General features: G+C 41.1%; 1 protein-coding gene across 1 annotated transcript; it reads right to left on the bottom strand.

Moving 5' to 3' along the window:
- Window positions 1-526: 526 nt before the first annotated feature.
- Window positions 527-20,779, bottom strand: ubash3ba (ubiquitin associated and SH3 domain containing Ba). The gene is made up of 14 exons (XM_031759966.2): window positions 19,913-20,779; window positions 7,476-7,529; window positions 7,036-7,222; window positions 5,811-6,009; window positions 4,945-5,114; window positions 4,624-4,832; window positions 4,367-4,511; window positions 4,061-4,181; window positions 3,841-3,963; window positions 3,599-3,691; window positions 3,151-3,295; window positions 2,952-3,058; window positions 2,572-2,681; window positions 527-2,460 (listed from the first exon to the last, which is right to left on the bottom strand). Exons 1-14 carry the CDS (start codon window positions 20,038-20,040, stop codon window positions 2,323-2,325), a joined length of 1,929 nt encoding a protein of 642 aa, XP_031615826.1. The 5' UTR covers window positions 20,041-20,779; the 3' UTR covers window positions 527-2,322.
- Window positions 20,780-22,459: the final 1,680 nt, after the last annotated feature.

The raw sequence follows: 22,459 nt of genomic DNA, 5'->3' as shown, positions 1-22,459 counted from the left end.
ATACAGTAGTTATTCATGTCCCAGGTGCTTTTCACCTGTGCGCTTTAACCTGTAGTGAGTTTAATATATTGTTAGTGGTCCCACGGATTTAAAATAAAATGTAGTTTTTAAAGTTTCGTCACTATTAAACACATTATACTAAGCGCCTCGGAACAGGCGGAGGAAATGCAGGTGAACAGGTTAGCGCAATTACTTTAGCTAGCGTAGTATTATTTGTGAGTTTGTATAATTCTTCTATGTCCTAAATTAATATTTCAGATTCATAAAATGTTGATAAATTTAACACATTAACCAAGAAATCCTCTTTGCAGGCAGTGCAAGGTTTATAGTAGGCAATTGAAAGAAACGGAAGTCTGAGATGGTATAAACCACATCTGGCAGCATGATGTCTGAAAATAAAATGTGTGAATGGTCGAAGTAGCTGCAAAAAACTAGTTCCTTTTCGTTTATGACTTGCACAAGTGTTTTCAATCAGAAATGTATGCCACTGGGTTTAAAAAAAAAAAAATAGGGTGGCACAGGAGGCTCCAGGAAATCCAGATATTTAATCAGAAATAAAGTTATAATAGAAAAAAAATTACTTTCAGATTCATGCGCAGGGGTTCTGCACAAGACTTTAAATATAACTCTGTGGTGAACAGTTGTTTTGCAGTGGAAAAAAAGCATTCAGACTTTTTACTTTAGTAAAAATTACAACCTTAGTTGGTAGCCTAACAGTACTCAATTTGTATAATCAAACATTAAAATACCTGAAGTACATATTTAGTACAGGTACTACCTCAAATAGTACCTGTACTAATTATGTAGAATGGAAATTTTATTATACATATTATCATAATTATTCATTCATGTATATGTCTCTTTAATAATTTTAAGTACTTATATGTTGCTGAGTAGCTTGCGCTAATAAAATGCAATTTATTTGCAACACAAGAAAAACCTAAAGCCTTCAAATAAATGGTGTTGAGTACATTGTATCCAAAATATAGTGGTGCAAAAGCACTACACATACATAACATAAAATACACATACATTAAACCTGTGCTCAGAGATTTAATGTCAAAGTGTAAAATGAGTTTGATGTCCCTGTATTCATTACTGTTTTAAAAACAAATCGGGCACAGATCCACGTGTATCTGTGCCTGATGTTGCAACTGGTACAGAGTAAAACCTTAAAGCAACTAAACTTAATTGATATGCATTTGTGCAGACAGTTTACAGTAAGGGGATATGGGTGGCACTGCTCTACTGCACTGCAGTGTCCACTTATGCTCATTTTCTTGCTGCACGAGAAGAGGGAGTGAGGTCTTTACAGAAGACATGGAGGGCTGATATATGCTGGCCTTCGTAGCTCCACAACCTTGTTTTATTAATTTTTAGAGTATCTGTGGATTTTCAGATTCATGCAGCAAATAACTGGGATCTTATGTAATCCAGAAAAAGTAAAATTCATCACGTTGTCGAAAAAGTACTGTCGTGGTCAGGCTTACGGGGCGTCGGGGTCACAGAAAGTAAGCAGAAGGTTCAGTCGATAAAAAAACAACAACACAACAACATTCTGTATATGATCATATAAATTTTCTTGGTCATATTGACTTGGTTGTCTCCAGACAAATCCCATAGGCCATGGCTTACAGCAAGATTAAATGAGTCATGTGGGCAGATAAATGTTAACACAGAAGAAAATGATATGACATTTTACAGGAATCAAACCTATAACAAGCTACCCACCCGAGCACCAAAAAACGATGAAGATCAGTTCTCCCCTGTCTGATTGTCAACATTTCTTTTGTGCTTTTTGTTTTTTTTTCACCAGAGGGTCATAGCTACAAGTTAAATAGTTATTTTTGACCCACGGCAATATAGTTTTTCTGATACACAAGTCTTTCTCAACTAATTCTGGTCACAGTGTGTGAGAAGGCAGCAGAACACAAAGTCGTCACCCCCCTCCCCTCTCTGCCAAAGAGGGGCCCGCAGACACAGTTTAATGAGGCACCCTCTCGTGACATAAAACCTGATTCATCGGCAACCATCAACAAGTCAAACAGCCGTCTACATTCCTCGCAGCACCTCTACATTTTGGGTTAACAAGTATATCACTGAGGATAATGCAGCAAAGTCCCGCCCAAACTGTAACTCATTTTTCTGTAATCTCCACACAAACTGTACATTCCCGTTCCTGAGCAGTGTGTTTGAATACATTTGCCTTCATTTATGCACTTCTTTTTTGTTTTTGTTTTTTGTTTTTTTTGCATGATGTCTTTTGATGGAAGCCACTTTTTGTTCAGCAGTTCAAGATAAGAGAGCCAAAGAGCATATCCTTCAATCTTGCATTAGCATTTCCCTCCAGTTGAAACTGTGATTGGGCCCGTGTGTCAGAGGCAGGATCGGTGGGTCGACCAGCTGCCACACCCCAGTCTCTCCCATTTCTTCGCAACTGCAAAATCCCAAGTAAGGAATCTGCACAAAGAAGACACAGATGTGCATGTTGTCAAAAAAAACAAAGCATTGAGAAAGGGAGAGGTTACAAAGGAAATGAAAGGAGCGCTGAAACTAAAATGCTACACTGACCTTTCGGACAACTTGGACAAAGTCCTTGGAGTTTTGGGGGTTGAGGCCTTGTATCTGGCGAGTGCAGGCCTCCAGGGAGGAAGCATGGGCCACAAACAGGACCGTGTTTCCTGTGTGAAAGAGGTAGAGAACATAGAGTCACATTCCTCAGATACCATAAGCTTTCTGTCCCAAACTAAGCCATTGATGATGTTTGGTTTCTTGGATACGCGTGTTTTATGAGCTAAAAAGTCTAGCTAAAAAGTTTAAAAGTACAACATTGAAAACTACAGTTTTATCCACATAAAGTGGCTGTTTTAGCCTGTGAATGTTGGCAACATTTAATGCTTACTAAGCAATTACTTAAAAATCCTGGATACATGTTAATTATTATACTTTACCCAAGTTTTTGCACTCAGTCAGGATCTCTCGGGTCACCTGGAAGCTCCTGCTGATGTAGGTGTCATAGGACTCTGAAACTGTCAATTTACTTATGGGAATATGAGGTCTAGGAGAAAACGAAATAGATACAAGAGGTGAAGTAGATTGTAGGATCAGAGAAAATAGCACAACCTCCATAGTGTTAGTGTTGCTGTGTACCTATATGTTGTGTCCACACTCAGGTTAGCAGCAGCCAGCTCAGCTGGAGGGATCCAGGCAGGTAAACATGTACCTGAAACCCACTTGGTCCATTCAAACAGTCCTGGCTCCACACGGATTTTTGTCTTTCCGTCCTGCTGTAGACCTGGCAGAGAGTTGAACTGAGACTTACTCTTTTTGAAGTAAAATGTAAAGGAAATGTATAAATATGTGCAAACGAGGTAACCTTTAAAAAGGATTTGCCTTTTTAAAGCAGACATACTGATGTGTCTACATACTACGAAGGTCCTGTTACACTTTATAAACTAGACCTAGAAAAGTCTCACTGTGATAAGACCTGAACTAAAGATTTATGACTCAAAGCTAACATTGAAAATATCACATAGTAGAAAGAAGCTGAGTAGGTGCTGGTGTCAGTACACTGACGTCTGTGAAGATGAGTTCCTACCTTGAAGAATGTGCTGAGCAGTCTGAATGCATCGAAGAGAAGGAGAGCAGTAAACAAAGTCTATTGTTGTATGGCTTTCTAACAGGGCTTCCCCTGAGATAGGACAAAATACAGTGTGATTCCACAGGCGAGCATGTCATGTAGTATGGGAAATAAAAACTTTTCAGTCTTAAAAAGCTCAATTCTTCAGAATCTGGGCTAACTTTGCACTGGTAAATGAAATAAAAGTAAAATATACCAACCAACAAGACGGGCCTGTGTGGCGCCAAATACAGTAATTGGGCAATCCTTATCAAAGTCCCGGTGCCCTCCACTTCGAGCTGGGAGACTGGTTGGCATGTTGAGATTAGAGCGAATGTATCTGCCTGCACATCACAAATAAAATATAATAAATCAAGTCAAACGTGTTTAATGCTATACTAATGTGTAAAAAACATGGTCATCCCCCTAGTAAACCCTTACCTTTGGAGTCAAAGCACTGAGTGACCCAGTGTTTGCCAAACACCACATCCATCCTCTCCCCATGGCGACACACAAACAGCCTCATCTTGGACAGGGAGGGCTGACTAGCTGGTCTTGACACCTACGATTAGAATTGTTTGAAACTGTGAGTCATTAAAGACAACATGCACTAATCTGGAGCTTCTGCTAGGAGCCCACGCAGTAATTATTGTCATTAACAAACTCTTTACTGGGATTGTTACAGGACAACAGTGAGGTTCGTGATGTTTTTTTGTTTTGTTTTTTGTACTTTAACATGGGCTGTACCTGCATAGGAAGACAGAGGCCTGGAAGGCTGGGAGGATCCACAAGACTGTCAAGTAGACTGTCATTTTGCTGTCCATCAAATAATAGCCCACCAACAGTGCTGCCAGAGTTCGATGGAGAGGCACAGTTAAGAAAGGAGTAAGACCTAGAAAATGAAACAAAACAGAAATGACTTAAATTGTTAATAGAGTTTTAAAAAGGGCACAGTTACCCACATTGCTGATGTGTATGTTGAATACCCTGCTTCCCCTACTTACCCATGGACGACCCATGTATCAGACTCATCGGCACGGTTGACGTAGTTCTCAGGGAGGAGGCCGGACAGCCCCGTACTCAGCGAACTGCCATACAGCCAGCCTTCGCTAGCGGTGCTCTGCTCCATCGGAGACATGAAAATAAAGTCTCCTTGCAACAGCTCCAGCTCATCATCGTTCTGAGGCATGTACGGGTACATGACTTGCAGTGTCTGCAGGGGGCCAGATGATTAAGAGCCATTAAGACGGCAGCAATTTCAAGTGCCAGAGCTACAAATGAGGAGCGGAAACATGCTTGTTACTTGGTACTAAATGAGAGTCTACCTCGTGATTAGCAAACCGAATATCCCTGGAGAAGAGCACGGCCAGCCAGTCACACCCTGCAGACACGTCGACATTTTTGGCTAACTTCTCCAAAGCCGGAAGGCTACTGGCTTGAAAGTGGTAAGCCAAAGTGACATGAAGCTGTTTCTTATGGGGCTCAACATGAACATCTGGATTAAGGATAACAAAGAACAACATATACACACCAGTCATCCACAACAATAAAAGCACTGGCAGGTAAAGTAATTAACACTACAGATCGTGTCACAGTGGTATATTTTTTTGGGAAAACCTGGATCCTGGCGTTCAGCATCTCTCCAAAGCCTATAACTGCCCCCAATTCAGCCCAACCATATTAAGCCTAACTCTAATATGTGCCTTTTCCATGCAAAAGTTAAGGGTTTCTTGGGATGCACCAGTTGAAAATATAGAAAATACTAGTACCACTTCTGACCTTTAACCTTGACGATAGCATACAGCCTACCTTTCATGTTACTATAAGCTAGCCTGGCTCTGTACCATGGTACAGTTCCACGGTTATAGTTTTTCGTCAATGGCTACATGATGGACTCTCTTAGCCAGGCAAAGGAACTTCCAGGATATGGTATCAACTAGCGAACCAAGCCCCAAATAATAATACATTAAGCAGTGCTGCCCAAATAATTCTAATACATGGGATAAGCAAGAGAGAATTGTATTGATCCTTTCATAAAACTCAGAAAGCAATTAGGCATCCAAATGTCTGTCTACTCCTTTGAACTAAATCATTGCTGCAGAGAGCCTGGGAGCATTAGCATCCAACACTGCGTCTGCAAGACAGCGTTCATGTATAACCTCTTAACCAAAGGGAAAAAGAGGACTTGAACCTGCTTTTGATGCGGCCTCACTGGCAAAGTCAGCAGCAAAACCCTTCAGAACTTCTGCCATCTGTTCCTCCACGAAGAGACCAATGAAGGTTGAGGAGACGTAGAGCTCCAGGGGGAGGGGCATAGGTATGCGACCTTTCCACTTGGCCATGGTGGTCTGGAGAGCATCGGACAGAGCCTCCACCTTCGCATCAGTACACTGAGCGTAAAGGAGATAACAACACAGGAAACTCAGTGATATACTGAACACTCTGTCATTGCTAGTGATATGTATACAAAAAACAATCTGCACATGGGCAAATATAGAGTTTAATGCAAACATCTGTTTAGGTCCTTTTTCATTACACAGTACTATCAATAGAAAACTTTGGCAACTAGAAGAACAAAGAAGGCCTGTCAAAATAGCTGTTTCTCAAGTTAACGCAGACACGCCCTTAAACTAGTTTAAATCCCATCTCTTGGCTCTCGGTCACACTCATGTAAAATCCCACCCATTTCCAGTTATTGCCAGTGCTCCCCAGGGATCTGTTCTGGGTCCTCTCCTATTCATTACTTATTTACTTCCACTGAAAAGTTTAATCAACTTTTTAATATAAGCTTCTACTGTTATCCTGATGACATCCAGCTCTACCTGTCTACCAAAGCTAACACCACTCTCCCACTTGTGATTGGCTCCAGGAAATCAACCCCTGCTTTGCTTGCAACTCTGAGTTTCTCCTGACTGGCCCTAGTGGTGTTCTTCTCACAGTCCCTTTGACTACCATGATGTTTACAGTAGAGTTTTCAGTTGCTCAGCTCCGCGCCTTGACATCTGTGGCACTCACCACTTTCAAATCCTGTCTCACAATGCATGTCTATGCATGCAAGGCTTTGAACTGGGAGAAATTGGGCTGAAATTCTACACATAGACGTAATGCTTTAACAAAAAGGAACTTGGGTCATAAGTTAGCTAACAACTGAGGGACAGATTTTAAATTTGAAGACCACAAAGAGGTTACATGAGGTTAACCAATCCAGCAAACACAAATCTAACATGTTGTATTTGCAAGCACTTCTTTCAGCTCTAAATTGTTCACTGTGTTCTCTGCAGCAGGCTTCACACGGAAATGTGACAGCATATATTAAATGTTTACTGTACATGTGCAGAAACTGAAAACAACTTCCTCTGGGTGAGCACAAATAATTTAAACACACACACACACACACACGGGAAGTTGAGACTGACCATGAAGAACTGGCAGAGGGTAATGTGGGGAAAGATGTTGTGTGCCTTGTTCTTGCCGCAAGACAGGCGGGACTGCTTCCAGAAGTGCGTGAGCTGCTGGAGCAGTGGCCCACTGGGTCGCAGATATAACACATACTCTCTGGGTAGAGGATCATCCAGGAAGGGGTCATCGACATGGGAGAAGAGCCTGGAGTGACCAAGAGGACGTCAAGTGGAAAGAGGGAAAAAAACAAAAAAAACTGTGATAATGGAAGATAAAAGGGAAGGAGCAGCTAATGTCCAGCAGAGGGCAGCGATGGTTGTAAGTGCAATCTGACGTGACAATAAAATGTTATATTAAGTCAGTATATTTTTGCCATGTCAAGAATATCCATTTGATTTCCTGTTAAGCAATAACAAAAGGGAGAGTAAAGTTGAGTGTGCGCATGTGTTGCTCTCACCAGTCACAAGCCGCCTGGACGTTTTTCCCTCCTGTCGAAACCAGAGCTTTTAGGCTGCAAAACAGGAAGAGAAAGGGAGAGGGGGAGATCAAAGCACAGCCACACAAATCAATACTTTCTCTTCCGGACTGTATTTATTAGGAAGAGACTGCTGCGCCTCCGTGTGACTGTGAACAAAGAACAAACATCCAGAGAGGCCAGTAAAAAGACAGCAAGCACACAATAATTCTTACATTATTCATACCAGAGGTTCATGAAACAGACTCTGACTTGAAGCAGCTAGCTTCTTTGCTAAGACCTAAGAATGCATTAGGACAGTCTGGTTCTATCATCAGTTAGGTGTGGCCACCTACTGGGAGATGCTTCTCCCTGTGTTAGTGTTAACTGAGGTCGAACATGAAGTCGAGCACACTCGATTACGGTAACAACACATTCAAATCACTCGTCTCATTGCTTAAAAATGTAGGCCAACCAAACCCCAGCTTCACGATACCAACATCTGCTATAAATGACAGATAAAATAACACCTTTTTGTATTAATATGATATAAAATGAACGGTTCCTACCACAAGATTTATCTGTGTCATTTTATACTCTAATTTCTTTCTTTTTTTCCTGAAACAGAGAGCTGATTGAATGATTACTCTCGAGTGTTCAAAATCTAATTAGCATCTTTTTATAAAAGCTCTGTTATTGCAGGCTGCCTCTGAAGGGATGTGCTGATTCAAGGAGGTTTCTTCAGCTCTTAGAGGACTAACACAGATTATATCTGCAAGAGACGGTAATTTAGAAGGTTCAGAGCACACAGGCACTGCAAATCATTGGTGCACTGTAGCACAAACTTTGCTGTTTTGTCGAATATATCTTATGCTTGGTATTACATCCTGTAAGAGCTGGACTCCTGATAAACGAGTAAAGAAAGGAAGTAGACAGTTTCATTTTTAAACAACAGGGAATTCATGTTAAGTAACTGCACTTTGCTTTGTAGCATTTAAGCTTTAAAGCTCAGCTGCAAGCCACCCAACTCCATCTCCTTTGAGCTTTGTGGCGTGCTTGAAAATAAAGCAGAGCCCTGAGTCTGTTTAGCTCTCATTCATTGCATCAGATAACCCTAAAAGCAAAACCTTCATAATAATGTCACATTTTTCTAAATGATATGTCTATTCTCACATAAGAGAGCTTTGCTTGTTGGTACTCTTAATGGCAGTTCTAATGAGCCATAAAACCGAACAAGGGGTTGTGTTCTGCACCATTGTATGGTCACCATTTGACTGAATTTATAGCGTGATACGGACAGAGTTCATTGTGCCGCCCTGATGTTCGAACTCAATGAGCTATTTTTAAATTTGTCCCAGTGAGAGGGTCCTAGATACGGCGAAATCCCCCAACCCTGGGGCAGCGCGCACTGAAAGAGCACAGCGTGCGCGATGAGAGCGCCAAGCCTACAGGATCATAACAGATGGCTCACGCAGATCTACATAAAGACTTGAGTTATATATCAGCTACAGTGAGAGTCAAAAAATTTGGTTAGTCTATTATTTATACTATTTCAGCACTACACCAGCACTGTAAGGAGGAGGTTTAAGAAAGAGAGTCAGTTGTCCTTTTCAAAAGATTCCACCTGGTTCTGTGTGGAGGAGGAAAAGAAGGGGATTTTCTCTCAGAAGGCATGATGGGATTACATGCAGATGTGACTGAGACGTCACAAAATCCAATCCAGGCTGGAACATTGGATTCTTGCTTCTTATCTCCTTGGTATTTTATGAGAGTGAACCCTTGCGATATTAAATAATATTAATGCTCTTAGTGCGGAGTCAGAGAGCAAACTGATGCAACGGCACTTGAATTTAATCTGCCTTTTTTTTTTAAAGATTTTCATAGGAGAAGAACCCCTGATCCATGTATAAACAATAACACAACATCAAGCAGGATGGTGTTGCCATTTTTATTCATCTATGTGGCACAGATTTTTAGAAAGGGCAATGTTTTAAACAAAAGATTTTTTTTATATGTGTGTATTTTGAAAATGTAACGCACAAGATTGGAGTTTAAGCTTCAGCTTTTCGTGGATCAGTCCACGTGAAGAGGACATCATTACCGACTCTGGCAACACTTCAAAGTAAAAACATAAAAAGCAAACGATGCTGACACGTTTGATCAAATCATACGTTTCAGCTAACAGCCGATTCAGAAATATGTCTGTCTGAAACTTGTCAATTTTTCCTCCTTTATTAAATCCACAAATAAAATTCTTGAGATTTCCGAATGTCTTTTGTGAGAGTGTCCTTGACTGAAGTAGGTAACAGTAACCGAGCAGGTTTTTTCATGCCTGGAGAAACAGAGGAGCCTCTTCCTGTGAGGAAGCTGTGCTAAATACCACCAGGCTTGTTTCGTTGCAGCATGTTTCACTGTGGTTTGTGCTGTGTGTTTTTTGCTACCATTTTTCTTCATGATTGTACTTGATGGCTCACTTTGGAAATGTTATACAGGTGGCCAGAGTGTTCACACTCAAACCTCTAGTGTGTCTCCTCTGAGGAAACTTGTTAAAACTTGTAAGTGTAATGTTCTCACGATGAGCTCTTCCATGCATAGTTCCCTTAGAAAAGAATATCTTTATATTAAAATACTGATTAAGCAAGAAATCACATGCATGTGATCTATTCCTTTGCCAGAAGTTTAATAAAGAAGGTAATTTTTCCACAATTTTTAAAGCTCATATTGGAATATTATAATCAAGTGCTACACATTTTGAAAATGAAATATCCTTATACTAAATTATAAATGTAGCAATACTTTTTTCAAATCCCCACTTTCGAATTCGGTGCCTTCTTTATTAAACTTTCCCACATTTCTAATAGTTTTTGAAAAAGAAATGAGGTGATTTAAGTGTGCGTTGTTCTTGGCATTTCTTGCAGTCATTTCCAAAATGCGTCGAGGCCGTTTTCAGAAATATCTTCAACTTTTTTAAAGCCGTACTTTCATGGTCTGATTTTGACTGACATGCGGGACCACAAGGAAGTCGTAGTCCACCAACAGACATGCTTAAAGGTGTCATGTATACTTTCGCCACCACAAATTCCTACATGCATGCTTGCATTTCATAATCCAACCTCAGACGAGCCCTTGCCTACTTTACAGAGTGGTTATGACTGATAACAAGAACTAGCGTCACACAACCCATGTAGATCATATCAGTGTACATATTTGGATGCAGTCATGGTAAAAAGAAAGTACATTTCGAAGGTTTTCTAACAAGGACAAAACACCTCATACTGGTTGTCAAGCACAGCGGTGGAGGTGTGATGATTTCGGCTTGTTTTTCAGTAAAAGGACCTGAGCACCTCGCAGCCATTGAGTTACCACGAAGTCGTCTGTATGGCAAAATGTTATAGAGTCAGCTGAACTAAAGCGACGCTGGAAAGAAGAGTGGGTCAAACATCCTCCACAACAATGTGAGAGACTGAGAAAGTCATACAGTTATTGGTGATGAAGGCGAATCTACAAGTTAAGTTAAGTTAAGCCAAATGAGGATGAGATGTAAAGTCTTGACACAGAATATTGTCTATTTTTTTCCATCAAAAATATCTATGCACCTTCACCACTTCAGAGTAGAATGATAAATAAAGACAACACTGCCATAAATACAGAAAACAAAATAGTTCAACTAGTTATTTCAGCCTTCACTTACTAAAAATGTTAAATGCCAAAAAAGGGAAAGACTTTTTGGCTATAGCGGTCGATGCGTTTTCTTTTACCATGAATTAATTCCATGTTTCAAATGTTTTTTCCGTGTCGTTCCAGAGTATATATTTGTTAGTGAACTCACTCTGGATTAGGTTTCCGTCACACAGAAGTATAAGAGAAAGAGACCATTATTGAATGGAGCTTTAACTTAATTTGCACATGCACCACGGCTGCACGCAATACAGAAAACAGCTTTTCATGGCAGCCACATATGGCAACTGTGTTTAGTTCCTGTTTCCACATTTAAGCCCATTTCAGATAAAGCGTTGTGTTGCATGTTTTCGGTTTTTCACACGTGTAAACATACAGCGGACTGTTTATTACAGTTGAACTGGATATTTTCCCATACAGGTTAGTTACATAAATTTCCAAAGAAGTAGCAAACCACAAATGAAGAACAGAAGTTAAAAAAAGAAGCATATCAACACATCTTAGGACACACACAAATGTGTTAAATGCTCCCAGGGGCCCCTCCTGACTTCGCTCAATAGGCAAATCAACATTTCCTGTTTACAGGCCACACATTTTTTGCAACTTATTATAGCCACAGGGCTGATAGGACTGATGCTGCTGAAAAAAAACTGCAGCCCGAGGAAAGCCCCCATCAGGAGAGGAAAGGGGCTCCCCTTCGGCCAATCTAGCAGACTATGCAAATAGATGGTAAGCCCACGCCAGACATGAGGCCTGAACTTTGTGGTTTAGAGGTCTGAATAAAGCCAATAGCTGATTCATCATTATAGTTCACGATACATTGCCTACAAGTATCCTTATATACAACAAGGCTAATGCGTTCATGCCAACAAAGCAATAACGCTTACAGACTTAACATTTCCATTATGTAGATTTAATGTATATGTTGAAAGAGATGCTTTATGGCATTTTGTTTCTTGAGAGTTAGATGAGAAAACTGATGCAACTCTGATGTCTGTGCATTAAAGCACTTATGTCTCAAATTCAGCTCACTCAGAAGACAAGTTTGGTCCACGAGTCAGGTAGCTGTTTATGCTTACTGACTTAGTGACACTAAGCCAGCTATCTGTGGTATGATTATAAAAGGGTCCTTGCAAAATTTTCTATCAACAGATCCATCTCTGACCCTCAAAAGTTTGAAAATCCCACTATTAAACTAGCCACATCTTTGAGGTCAATTTGGTATGCACAAAAAGTGGAAGCAGCGCAAAGTTGTAGCACACTAATGTTTAGACATTTGCCTGCTAACACCTCTATAGCTAATTTGTTTTATCTTGTCTGTTTAATCTACTAGTAGATGCCCGTGCGTCAGTGTTGTTTGGCCTGTTTGTTCTGTTTAAAATGGCTTGAAATGAAAACAATATGATGCTTTTATAAGGTGCTGTAGGTGCATAATTGCAAAAACTAGATATTTTAACCCATTGCTAGGTGGTTGCTAGGCAACATGATGACATTATAACATGACATAATGATATATTGGTAGCTAACTGGTTCTCAGCATAATATATTGTGTAGAAGCCAGGTTATATATGATAAACGATATTTCAAGTTTTAACGCTGCTTTCTTTAGTTTTACGGCGTCTCAGCTTGTGAGTGTTTGTAGACAGCTTGGCATCTTCCTTGCAAACTAGAGGCGACTGCAGCAATCTGCTAGGAACCGCTAGTGTGAATGTATCTGACCATACAATCAGAAACAGACTTCATGAGGGTGGCCCGAGGGCTCAGCGTCCTCTAGTGGGCCCTGTCCTCACTGCCCGGCACCGTGGAGTCCAACTGGCATTTGTCATGAAATGCCAGGATTGGCAGGTCCACTGGCACCCTGTGCTTTTCAAAGATGAGAGCAGGTTCACCCTGAGCACATGTACAGGATCTGGAAAAGCCATGTAGAAAATTATACTGCCTCTAACATCACATGACTGGTTTGGTGGTGGGTCACAGACCTCTACAGGCTAGGCAACGGCACCGTGGCAGCCATTAGGTTTTGAATTGCAGCAATTAAATTTCAGCAAAAATAATAATAGATTGCATTTATACAGCACTTTTCGAGACCCTCAAAGCGCTTTACAATTCCACTATTCATTCACTCTCACATTCACACACTGGTGGAGGCAAGCTACAGTTGTAGCCACAGCTGCCCTGGGGCAGACTGACAGAAGCAAGGCTGCCATATCGCGCCATCGGCCCCTCTGGCCATCACCAGTAGGCAGTAGGTCAAGGACCAAGGACACAACGACCAAGCCAGACAGAGCTGGGGATCGAACCGGCAACCTTCCAGTTACAAGATGAGCTTCCCAACCCCCTGAACCACGATCGCCCCTAACCTGCCTAACCTCACTTTTTTTTCAGGGTGTCTTTGAATTCAGTGCAATGTAAGTTGATCATTTTCATTTCCATCAAACAATGTTTTCCTAAAACATTACCTAGTTCATATCAGTATAGATATCCAGCATGATTACTTTCCCACTGAGATCTGATGTGTTTTCAAAGTTTTCCTTTAGTTTTTTTGAGCAGTTTATTAAAATACCAGCTCTGATTTTTACTAATCTTGCCCCTTACAAATACCCTCAATATTTAAGTAATTAAAAAGACAAAAACAAAAACTAAAAATATTGAAAACAAAACAAAAACTAGCTTTTTCAAATAATAAAAACTAAAGTGCAATAAGGAAACTAAGTGAAACTGAACTGAATTAAAACAAAAACTCAAAACTGAAAAAAATTAAGAAAAAAATTTAGAGAATACATAACTATATATACTTTGATCTCTTGGTGTTGTACATTCAGAGCTTTCTTTAGCGCTATCAAAGCAACATTTCAGTAGCACCCCTCTAACAAACAAGCAGTGTACGGCCCGTGTCACGGGCCACTACTCTTCATTATTTCCACACAATCGACACATCAAATCCACAAGATCAGATGGAGAAAGTCAGAGATTGACACCAGTTAATGAACTGTGAGCCGTTTGTGTTGCCAAAGTTAATGTTTAGTCGCTCACTGTGTTCGCCGAGCTTTGCCGTTTGAGCAATTGATTAGAAACGCTTCTGTCAAAAACTAAAACAAAGTGTGCTGTTTTAGCATGTTATTTTTAGTGCCCCATGACGTCAGTGAAATGAGGCAAAGTGCACAGGGCGAATGTTTCACTAAGAATATGTGAGGCTCGGTGCCAAAATTGTGACGCATAACACAGCATTCATCAAAAGTCCGCGGATGTGTCATGCAAAGCAAAGCAAAACAGCAAATGTTCAAGAGTTGCAGCTGACACGCACATGGATGCTTTCTGAAAACTAAAATCAGGATCTTTATTCTGGGTTTTTTTGGTTTAATTACACCTGAAAATTTTGTTTCCAGGCCTCAAAGGTCAGATTAAAATTGGCCTGTCGACAGGTTAACGAATAAAAGCTTAATCTAAATAGTTTTTAATTGTTTACATTTCCTAAAGTTTTGCATTTGTCTACTGAGAAAAAAAATACAGCAACTCAAGAGGTATAAAAGGCTTTTACAATGCAGAAGAGACGTGCGAATCCCCTGCGTCAGCCACCCTTCAACCCTCAAACGAGCACACTCTAAAGGTCACAAGCCACTTCCGGAAACGGGCGACTTCCTCTTGGCCGTCTGCAATGCAAGCTCAGAGTTTGTTACTGCAAGCAGCCACTAACATGTCTGATGTACACGTGAGCTACATTAAGATTTCCTCAATTAAACTGAAAAGGTTCCTCACTGATGCCTTTGGTGCGTGTTACACGGGAGTAAAGTTAATGCATGTAGCTGCTATGGTTGGGAGTTATGAAACTGATGCAGGCAAGAGAACATTGTCCCACACCGACTTCCTCTTAAACAAACAAAAGCCTTTACAGACAGAAAGAACAGAAACAAAGACAGAAACGACAAATTTACCACATATTATGCTATCTGAGCATAGATACGTTAGAGCGCAGCAACCACAGTGCCAGCGCCCTCTTCACTTTAGACGCACTGTGGGAAACCAACAGACATGGCAATGCCTGAAGATAATTGCACGTGTTAAGGGATACAAAACAGAGGCTTTTGGTCAGCATTTGTCAGGGTTTTATACTGGAGCCCAGAAGGGCTGCATCCTTCTGAGCAAATAAACAAATGAAGGGCACATTTATGGCATTTATTAAGCTAAACTACCAGATATTAGATGGACCAGCCTTTCAAAAGCAGCAATTTTCTTAGAACTTGTGTTTAGTTATGATGTTATATTTTCTAATACGCTACAGACTGAGCACTTATTAAAACCCAACTGCCTGATCACCCGATAATAATATATATTTTTATTTCAGATTTTGGATTTTAGGTGCAAATATTTATTGGCTCCCGTGTTTTGGTTTAGAGTGCGACAATCCTGGATGCACGAGAGTTTTGGGATGAAGCACAGACCTCCTGACTGAGAAGTGGTCATTCTGCATAATGCATTACAAAAGCCTTCACCACTTCTAGTTTGTCTACATCCTGTTAGCATGAAAGTAAAAGTGAGTAAAAGGGTGTCTAAATATTTTATTTACTCTTTTAATTCCCAGCTTTGCTCTTTGTTCCTGCGGTTCTTGTTCTGGTGCATTGTGGTCATCAGCTTCACGCTTCAGTTGCTCCAAACTGCCACAATAAACACTGAGGTAAGGCATTTTAATGAATTAGTATGCTGGCTCACATCCTAATTTGTTTCTATTTCAGTCACATTTTTTTTCTTACAGCTGCTTCAAGGCAGGTCTGTGCTTCATGCATGGCTGACATGAAGAAGCCGCAGACACGCCGTCTGTTTCTCGTAGTTTCTCTTAACATAGTTCATCATTTGTTTAAATCAAGAGCTTAATTCCTCTCTTGACTTTCTCAAGAGCTGTAAAACTGCGCCTAAATCCGCCATCAGCACAGGTACCTACAGTCAGCCCACAAGCTGCCGTTACCGTAGTTATGTCAAACTTAGCCTCAGGTAATACACTGCTCTGACATTACACACTCATTGATAATTGGAGGTCAGAGAAAAGTCAGGATCCAAGTCAGGACAAAGGAAGAAAGACAGAGAAAGGGCCTTACTGATAAGGTAGAGCAGGCCGGAGAATACTGGGGGTATAAACTCATGGTGAAAGTTAATATTTAACTACAGTGGCAGTGATGCAAGCAAATGCTTTATCAAGGAATTTCACAAAACATATTGTTTACAAAATACCTGTCATTATACAGACCATGTCTGGAAGTGACTAGAAGCTTGGATATAACATCACAACAAAAGATCACCAAAAGTGCAGCAGATGGCTCGGTCTAGCTTCAAAAACAAAACGGTAGTTCTAGTCCGATACTCGCAGTTGCTTCATATTTTTGGACACAAATTTCTGTTTCATGTGCAGAATTTGTTTACCCTTAAGGTGTTGACGTAATAAACAAAGATATTGCACTGAAGCATAAAACATTTACAGCTATTTTTACACGCAGTTCCTCCCCCGGCCCTATAACGTAAAAAGACTAATTTTAAGATCTTGTTGAGGACCCTTTGCACGATGTCTGGAGTCTGTGGACCTCACCAAAGATTCTTTCTTTGTCATGCTTTGCAGGCCTTTACTGCAGCTGTGTGTAGCTGTTGTTTATTTGTACTTCTGCCTTCATTTTTGCATTCAGTATGTGGAATGCATGCTCGACTGGCCAAGTCAGTCAAGTGATCGGCTTGGCCATTTTCGGCTCTGTAATGGCCTTTCTGTTCTTGAGGCTGATGAATGTTTTGCACCTTGAAATCTCTACGTTTTTCTCTCTTGAAGTCTTCTCTTTACGGTGGGATTATTAACAATGAGCCTACATAGTGGATAGTTTCAGCACTTTTCTTTACCATAGAAAAGATGCTGTGATCATCCACCAGTTGTCTTCAGTAGAGGTCGAGCCCCTTTACGTTGCTCACTATGGCAGAGATTTTATTTAAAATAAAATTATATTTGCCATTATTATTTTCTAGAAAAGAAAAACTACCCATAGTCATATAACTCTACTTAACTATGATCTTAATCTAAAGCTAAAATACCAAATATTTGGTCAAGTATCCAAATAAAATGAGCTTAACTCTAAATCGTGTCCTCAGTCTTTTATTATGGCAAGTCTGTGTTGTCAGGCGCTCAGTTTCCAAACCGTCTTCCAACCATCTGACAGCATCATCGCACAGAGAGAGAGAGACCACTGTCCATCCATGTCCTATCTGATTACACAAGTCAGTTCCTGGATGACTCAGCAGACCCCTCGCTGCCCAATTACAACAGAAAGCCCAATACTCCGTGTTCGTGTATGCGTGTGTGTACATGATTCATGCTCCCTACTCCCTGAAAAAAAAAAGAACTCTAGCACAATGAAGCCGTTGTTCGCTCGAGCCATGACTGATAACTGATTTTCCTATTAGTACCTCTCCCTCTCACAATACCAACTGGGAGAGAAGCTGACAACAAAACCTAATAACCAGATGTTTATTTTTGATATTTTACAGCGACGTGTCTGGCGTGGTCGTCAGAGTAGATTCTGACCGTTTGAAACACATCTGCAGAACAAAGATAACTTTTAAGTGAATCGAACTACAGCCCCCAAATGTCTTAATCGTGGATTTCTCAGTTTCTGACACGAATCGGAGTATTTCATTTAGAGAGGGTTACTGCAAAGCTGTCTGTGGTACAAAGACAACACTGGGACGTATTGCATTATCGCTTGATAAAGCAGACGCGACAAGCGTGTCCGAAAGCAGTTGCCTGTTTACACATCGATCAGATACAGAGCGACATTATCGCCTCATCTTTTACGTCTTTAATGTTCCACTTAGAGAAAAAAAAAATTAGCTTTGTGTGCAGTTATTTTAAGACTAGAAAATGGTTAGTAAAAACTGTGCATATTTGATTCCCTAAAAATAAAATGGGATATGGAACCGCAAGCAGTCACACATGTAATTAGGCTCCAAAAATATAACAATGTCATGTTATATTTAGGTATCACTAGTCATATAAGTAAAAAAGGAGCCTCACACAACATGAGGCTTTTTAGGGGGAGTGTGCACAAAACACCTTTTATGTTTGTTTTCTAATATCATAAATAGGCCAGAGAGGCCAGACAGCCTTGAAGGCAGTGACTCCTAATAATCCTGCTCCATTATGAATGTAATAGCCTCAATCAAATCAAAGTGTATCAGTCTGTCATCAATAATAGAAGCGAGGCCTGGCATACAGGTTGCTCCGTCTGCATCGGTTCATTGTGCAGAACTAGTGAGAGCTTCAGCCTGGAGCGATCAAAGCCGGGATGACCTTAGCCAGTTTTGCAAATGATAAAAAGGTTTAATTTTGGAGACGCTGCATCTTAAACAAAAGCGAAAGACTGTTCAACACTTTCGGCCTACTTGCAAAACTCTGACAACGGTCACTGCTAAATTCTGACTCCTCGTTCTAAATGGGCAGACAGTTTTATATCTGTACGATCCAGACGGCAAAACAAGCATCAGAGCTTGACGTTAATCGCGGCACTCTCAGGTAATTCACTTTTGTCTGCCGTGGCAGTAATTTAAGCTTTCTTTTGATACCTGGGGAGAGGCTGAACGTACAGAATGGCTTTTGTGTGAGAAGATGAGGCTGCTGAAATATATGTAATGTGGGAGTCAACGGCAGAGCGCGCAATGAGAGACACTATGATTACAGATTATGTGATTAGGTGGAGTCTGCGCAGCGAGAGGAGGCTGAGATGTAAAAACGGAGCTCTGTGCAGAACTTAAAATTTGACACCTCCTCAATATGTCGGGTTACACAAACCACATCATGTTTGATAAAACGCTTCTTTGCCCACAGGCTCACACGACAGGAGTGAAATAAAAGGCTCAGCAACAGAAATGTTCATAACTTTACACACTAACAAAGCTGTGCATCCATTTTTTTACTACTCTTCTTTCCTGGTTTCAATAAACGCATCCTTCTGTTGATTGACCTCGTTTTTTATAAGAAATATTTGTTATTTATATGATTTTTTTTGGAGTGGGGGGTGCAATAGTAGCAAGCAGACCACACATTGTCATTTTCCAGTACAATTACATAATCAACAGACTACAGTCACAAGCCAGTACTGCTTGTTTCCTGGCAACTTCTTTGCTCAGGGATGAATGAAAAGAAGTATTGAGAGGCACATCCAGGAGAGGCCCAGGGAGTCAGCTTCTCATTGAAAAAAAAAAAAACAAAAGCAAAAAAAGACTGCCTCAGACAACACTAAACATCTCCTGTCATTTTTTATTACCTTAGTAGTGGGAAGAAGACCAAACAACACATGGACAGGTGCGTGCACGGCAGCACTGAGGTACTTGGGTTTGCAACACTTGAGCTTAAGTCATTGTAGCTGTCTTTTTTAGCTGAAATTGAGTAGCTTGCGTTCATATTGTTGGACTAAATACTTTCTGCAGCACCGCAGAAAGAAAAGAAAAAAGTCACGCATGGCACAATAGATAAGCCGAAGTCCTACTGTATAAAGCTGCTGTAACATTTTTCTTTACGGGGGTCATCTGAGAAGACCCCACGGGCGATATTATGTATCAACAAACACGCACAGCTGAGCAGACTCGCTGCCTCTCCTTCCAGCTGCAGAGATGCTGCTGATCAGCTGCTGATGTTGACGCCGAAAGGCAGATAAAGGAAAACTTTGACAGGCTGCTGATGGTCAGTTCTACAGTGTTTAATGGTGTGAGCAGTGTGTGAAGCTGTGTATACTCACGCCCTGGTCTTGGGGAAGCCCATGGACAGCAGTACGTCCAGAGTGGACCCATGTTTAATGGTGTTCGGCCGATTCTGGCGCTGTCTCCGTGGGGTCACTTTGGCATACAGTTCCTCTTTAGCTGCCATAACTCACTGCTCCATCGGTACGTCAGGTCCACCCCTCCTCCGATGTACTGTCATTTGTTGGAAGTAATAGATGTGTATAGATATAGATAGACCGATGTGTGTAGAGAGTAAACCAGAAGAAGAAAGGAAGAGGCGAGCTATTTAAAGCAGGCTGCCCCGGCTGAAGAGGAAGCGCGTAGAAATCACGAAACAGTGCGGGGAAGCGAGCATGGTGAGACTTGGTCTAAACGCACGGAGCTTGTCAAGCTGCCTCCTGACGGGCTCGCACATGAACTCAACAGCAGGGGGCTCAGCCATGGAAAGTCACTTCTGCGCTGTCAGCCGTGCCCCCGATCCACAGTCGCCGAGCGCGGAGGCGAAAGTGTCTGACTCTCGCTCGATGTTCGCATCCGGTCCGCTCGAGTGAGAAAGTCAGACTTTCCTCGCCGAAACGACGTCTTATTTATGAATGGATCCCGGAGTGAGGGGAAGGCTGAGCCTGTAAACGGTCGCAGGTCTGACTGCGCGGCCCCTCTCTCTCTCTCAGTTAAAGGGGTATACGCTTGTTTGTGAGAGGACAGGAAAGCTGTGCGGGTTATAAACGGAACCAGGGTGAAACTAAAAGTAAAGCACACTCCTCTGCTTACATACGTGTGCGATGAAAGTAATTAGATTACTTGAGGAAGGATGATGTAAAGACCCGAGGTAGGGCTGGATGGTGGAAAAAGTTGGTCACACTTCCTGTCTGCGAAAGTCTGTGTCGACACTACCCGCATGCGCAGTGCACGGCAAAGGGGATCCGAGCACCATCAGTTGCCACAGTAACCCGCTCAATTTGCCCTAGATTACCTTGTGAAATTTAGATATTTCTAACTCTTACGGGATCGCGGCGATCAGTGAATTCCTCCTGCAGTTAAGTGAATGATTTTTGTCATTTTAAAATGTATTTGTGTAGACAATAGCGCAACTTTTTTAATGGTAGCTCTATTTTCCTTCATATTGACAGCTGTAGCATTTCAGCTGTGTGTGAGGTACACTGTTAAAGGAGAAAATAGAGCAAAGAACTGCAATAAAAATAGATAATCATGATAATAATTAGTACCCCATCGTGTTTGAAACGAAGATGCAGGCATTAATTTTTAAACTCGTCTGCATGACTATGATTACATATTTGTGCACGTGTGGCCATGTATTAAAAATAAAGGGTGTCATGTCTCATACAGCTCAATGGACAAAAACGTTTACTTCTTATTCAGTCCACTGCCCATCATGTCCTTCAGAAGTACTTAGCAGTAGGTACATTATTTCATACATCCCAATAGTTATGATTTGAAACGATAGTTAAAACCTCAAAATGATAAAAAATGTTTTACGATTACCTGGATTCCTTGCTTCATACTCAAAGCTGACGAGCAGCATGTGCTTTGGATTGTTGCTTGGTGGATGTACACTCCTCAAAAACCAAAAGGAACACTTCTTAATCAGAGTGTTGGACTAAATCCATTAAACTTGCACTATATGGTCAGGGAAGTAGCAGAGAGGGTTCTTAATCAGTCCCATGTCCTCTAGGTGGCCCTGTGCTCACTGCTGTGCACCGTGGAGCCTGATTGGCGTTTGCCATAGAATACCAGAAAATGAAGGTACAACACTTACGCCTTGTGCTTTTCACACAAGAGAAACGGTGACAGACATGAAAGGGTCTATAGAAGCTGTGGAAAATGCTGTGTTGCCTGCACCATTGCTCAGCATGACCAGTTTTGTGGTAGGTCAGCGATGGTCTTGAGAGCCATGTCTAAGGATGGAAGCAAAGGCCGCTACAGGTTAGGCAACGGCACCCTGATTACCAATAAGTATCAGGTTGAAATCTGTGGACCCACTGTCAGACCCTACGTTGGTTCAGCTGATCCTGGGTTCCTCCTGGTCCACAACAATGCTGGGGGTTACTGAGTACAATTTTAAGTTGCTACAGTGAAATTTCAGTAAAATGTACTAGCCTGCCACATAATATTACAACTTTTAATTTTAGGAGTATCTTTGAATTCAGCCCTCTGTAGGTTGATCTTTTCATTCTTAACACATTACCCAATCTATATTAAAATAGAAATCCAGCATGATTTTCCCCACACATATGATATAAAGTGTTCCTTTATTTATTTTTTGAGAAGGGTATAATGAACTTTCCCCAGTTTCAAAAATAAAAGTGCTGTTCCACTGCCATTTTAGTCTATACATGGTAGACAAAAAATCTAACATGTGGCAATAGGCTTATAAGGAATGTGCTGATGTACATGTGCTTTAACTTTATTGGATCAGCATGTATTTGCAAATACAACTAACTTTTTAAAAAGAGCAGTATTTATAGGGTCAGTGAGAGTTGTTTAGTCAAGCAGTCAGGCTGTAGATGACACAAAAGCTAAATATTACCCTTCCGAGACAAATG

The sequence above is a fragment of the Oreochromis aureus genome, linkage group 10, assembly GCF_013358895.1.
Source record: "Oreochromis aureus strain Israel breed Guangdong linkage group 10, ZZ_aureus, whole genome shotgun sequence".
NCBI classification, from domain to species: Eukaryota; Metazoa; Chordata; class Actinopteri; order Cichliformes; family Cichlidae; genus Oreochromis; species Oreochromis aureus.
This window is presented reverse-complemented; position numbering and strand designations above follow the sequence as displayed.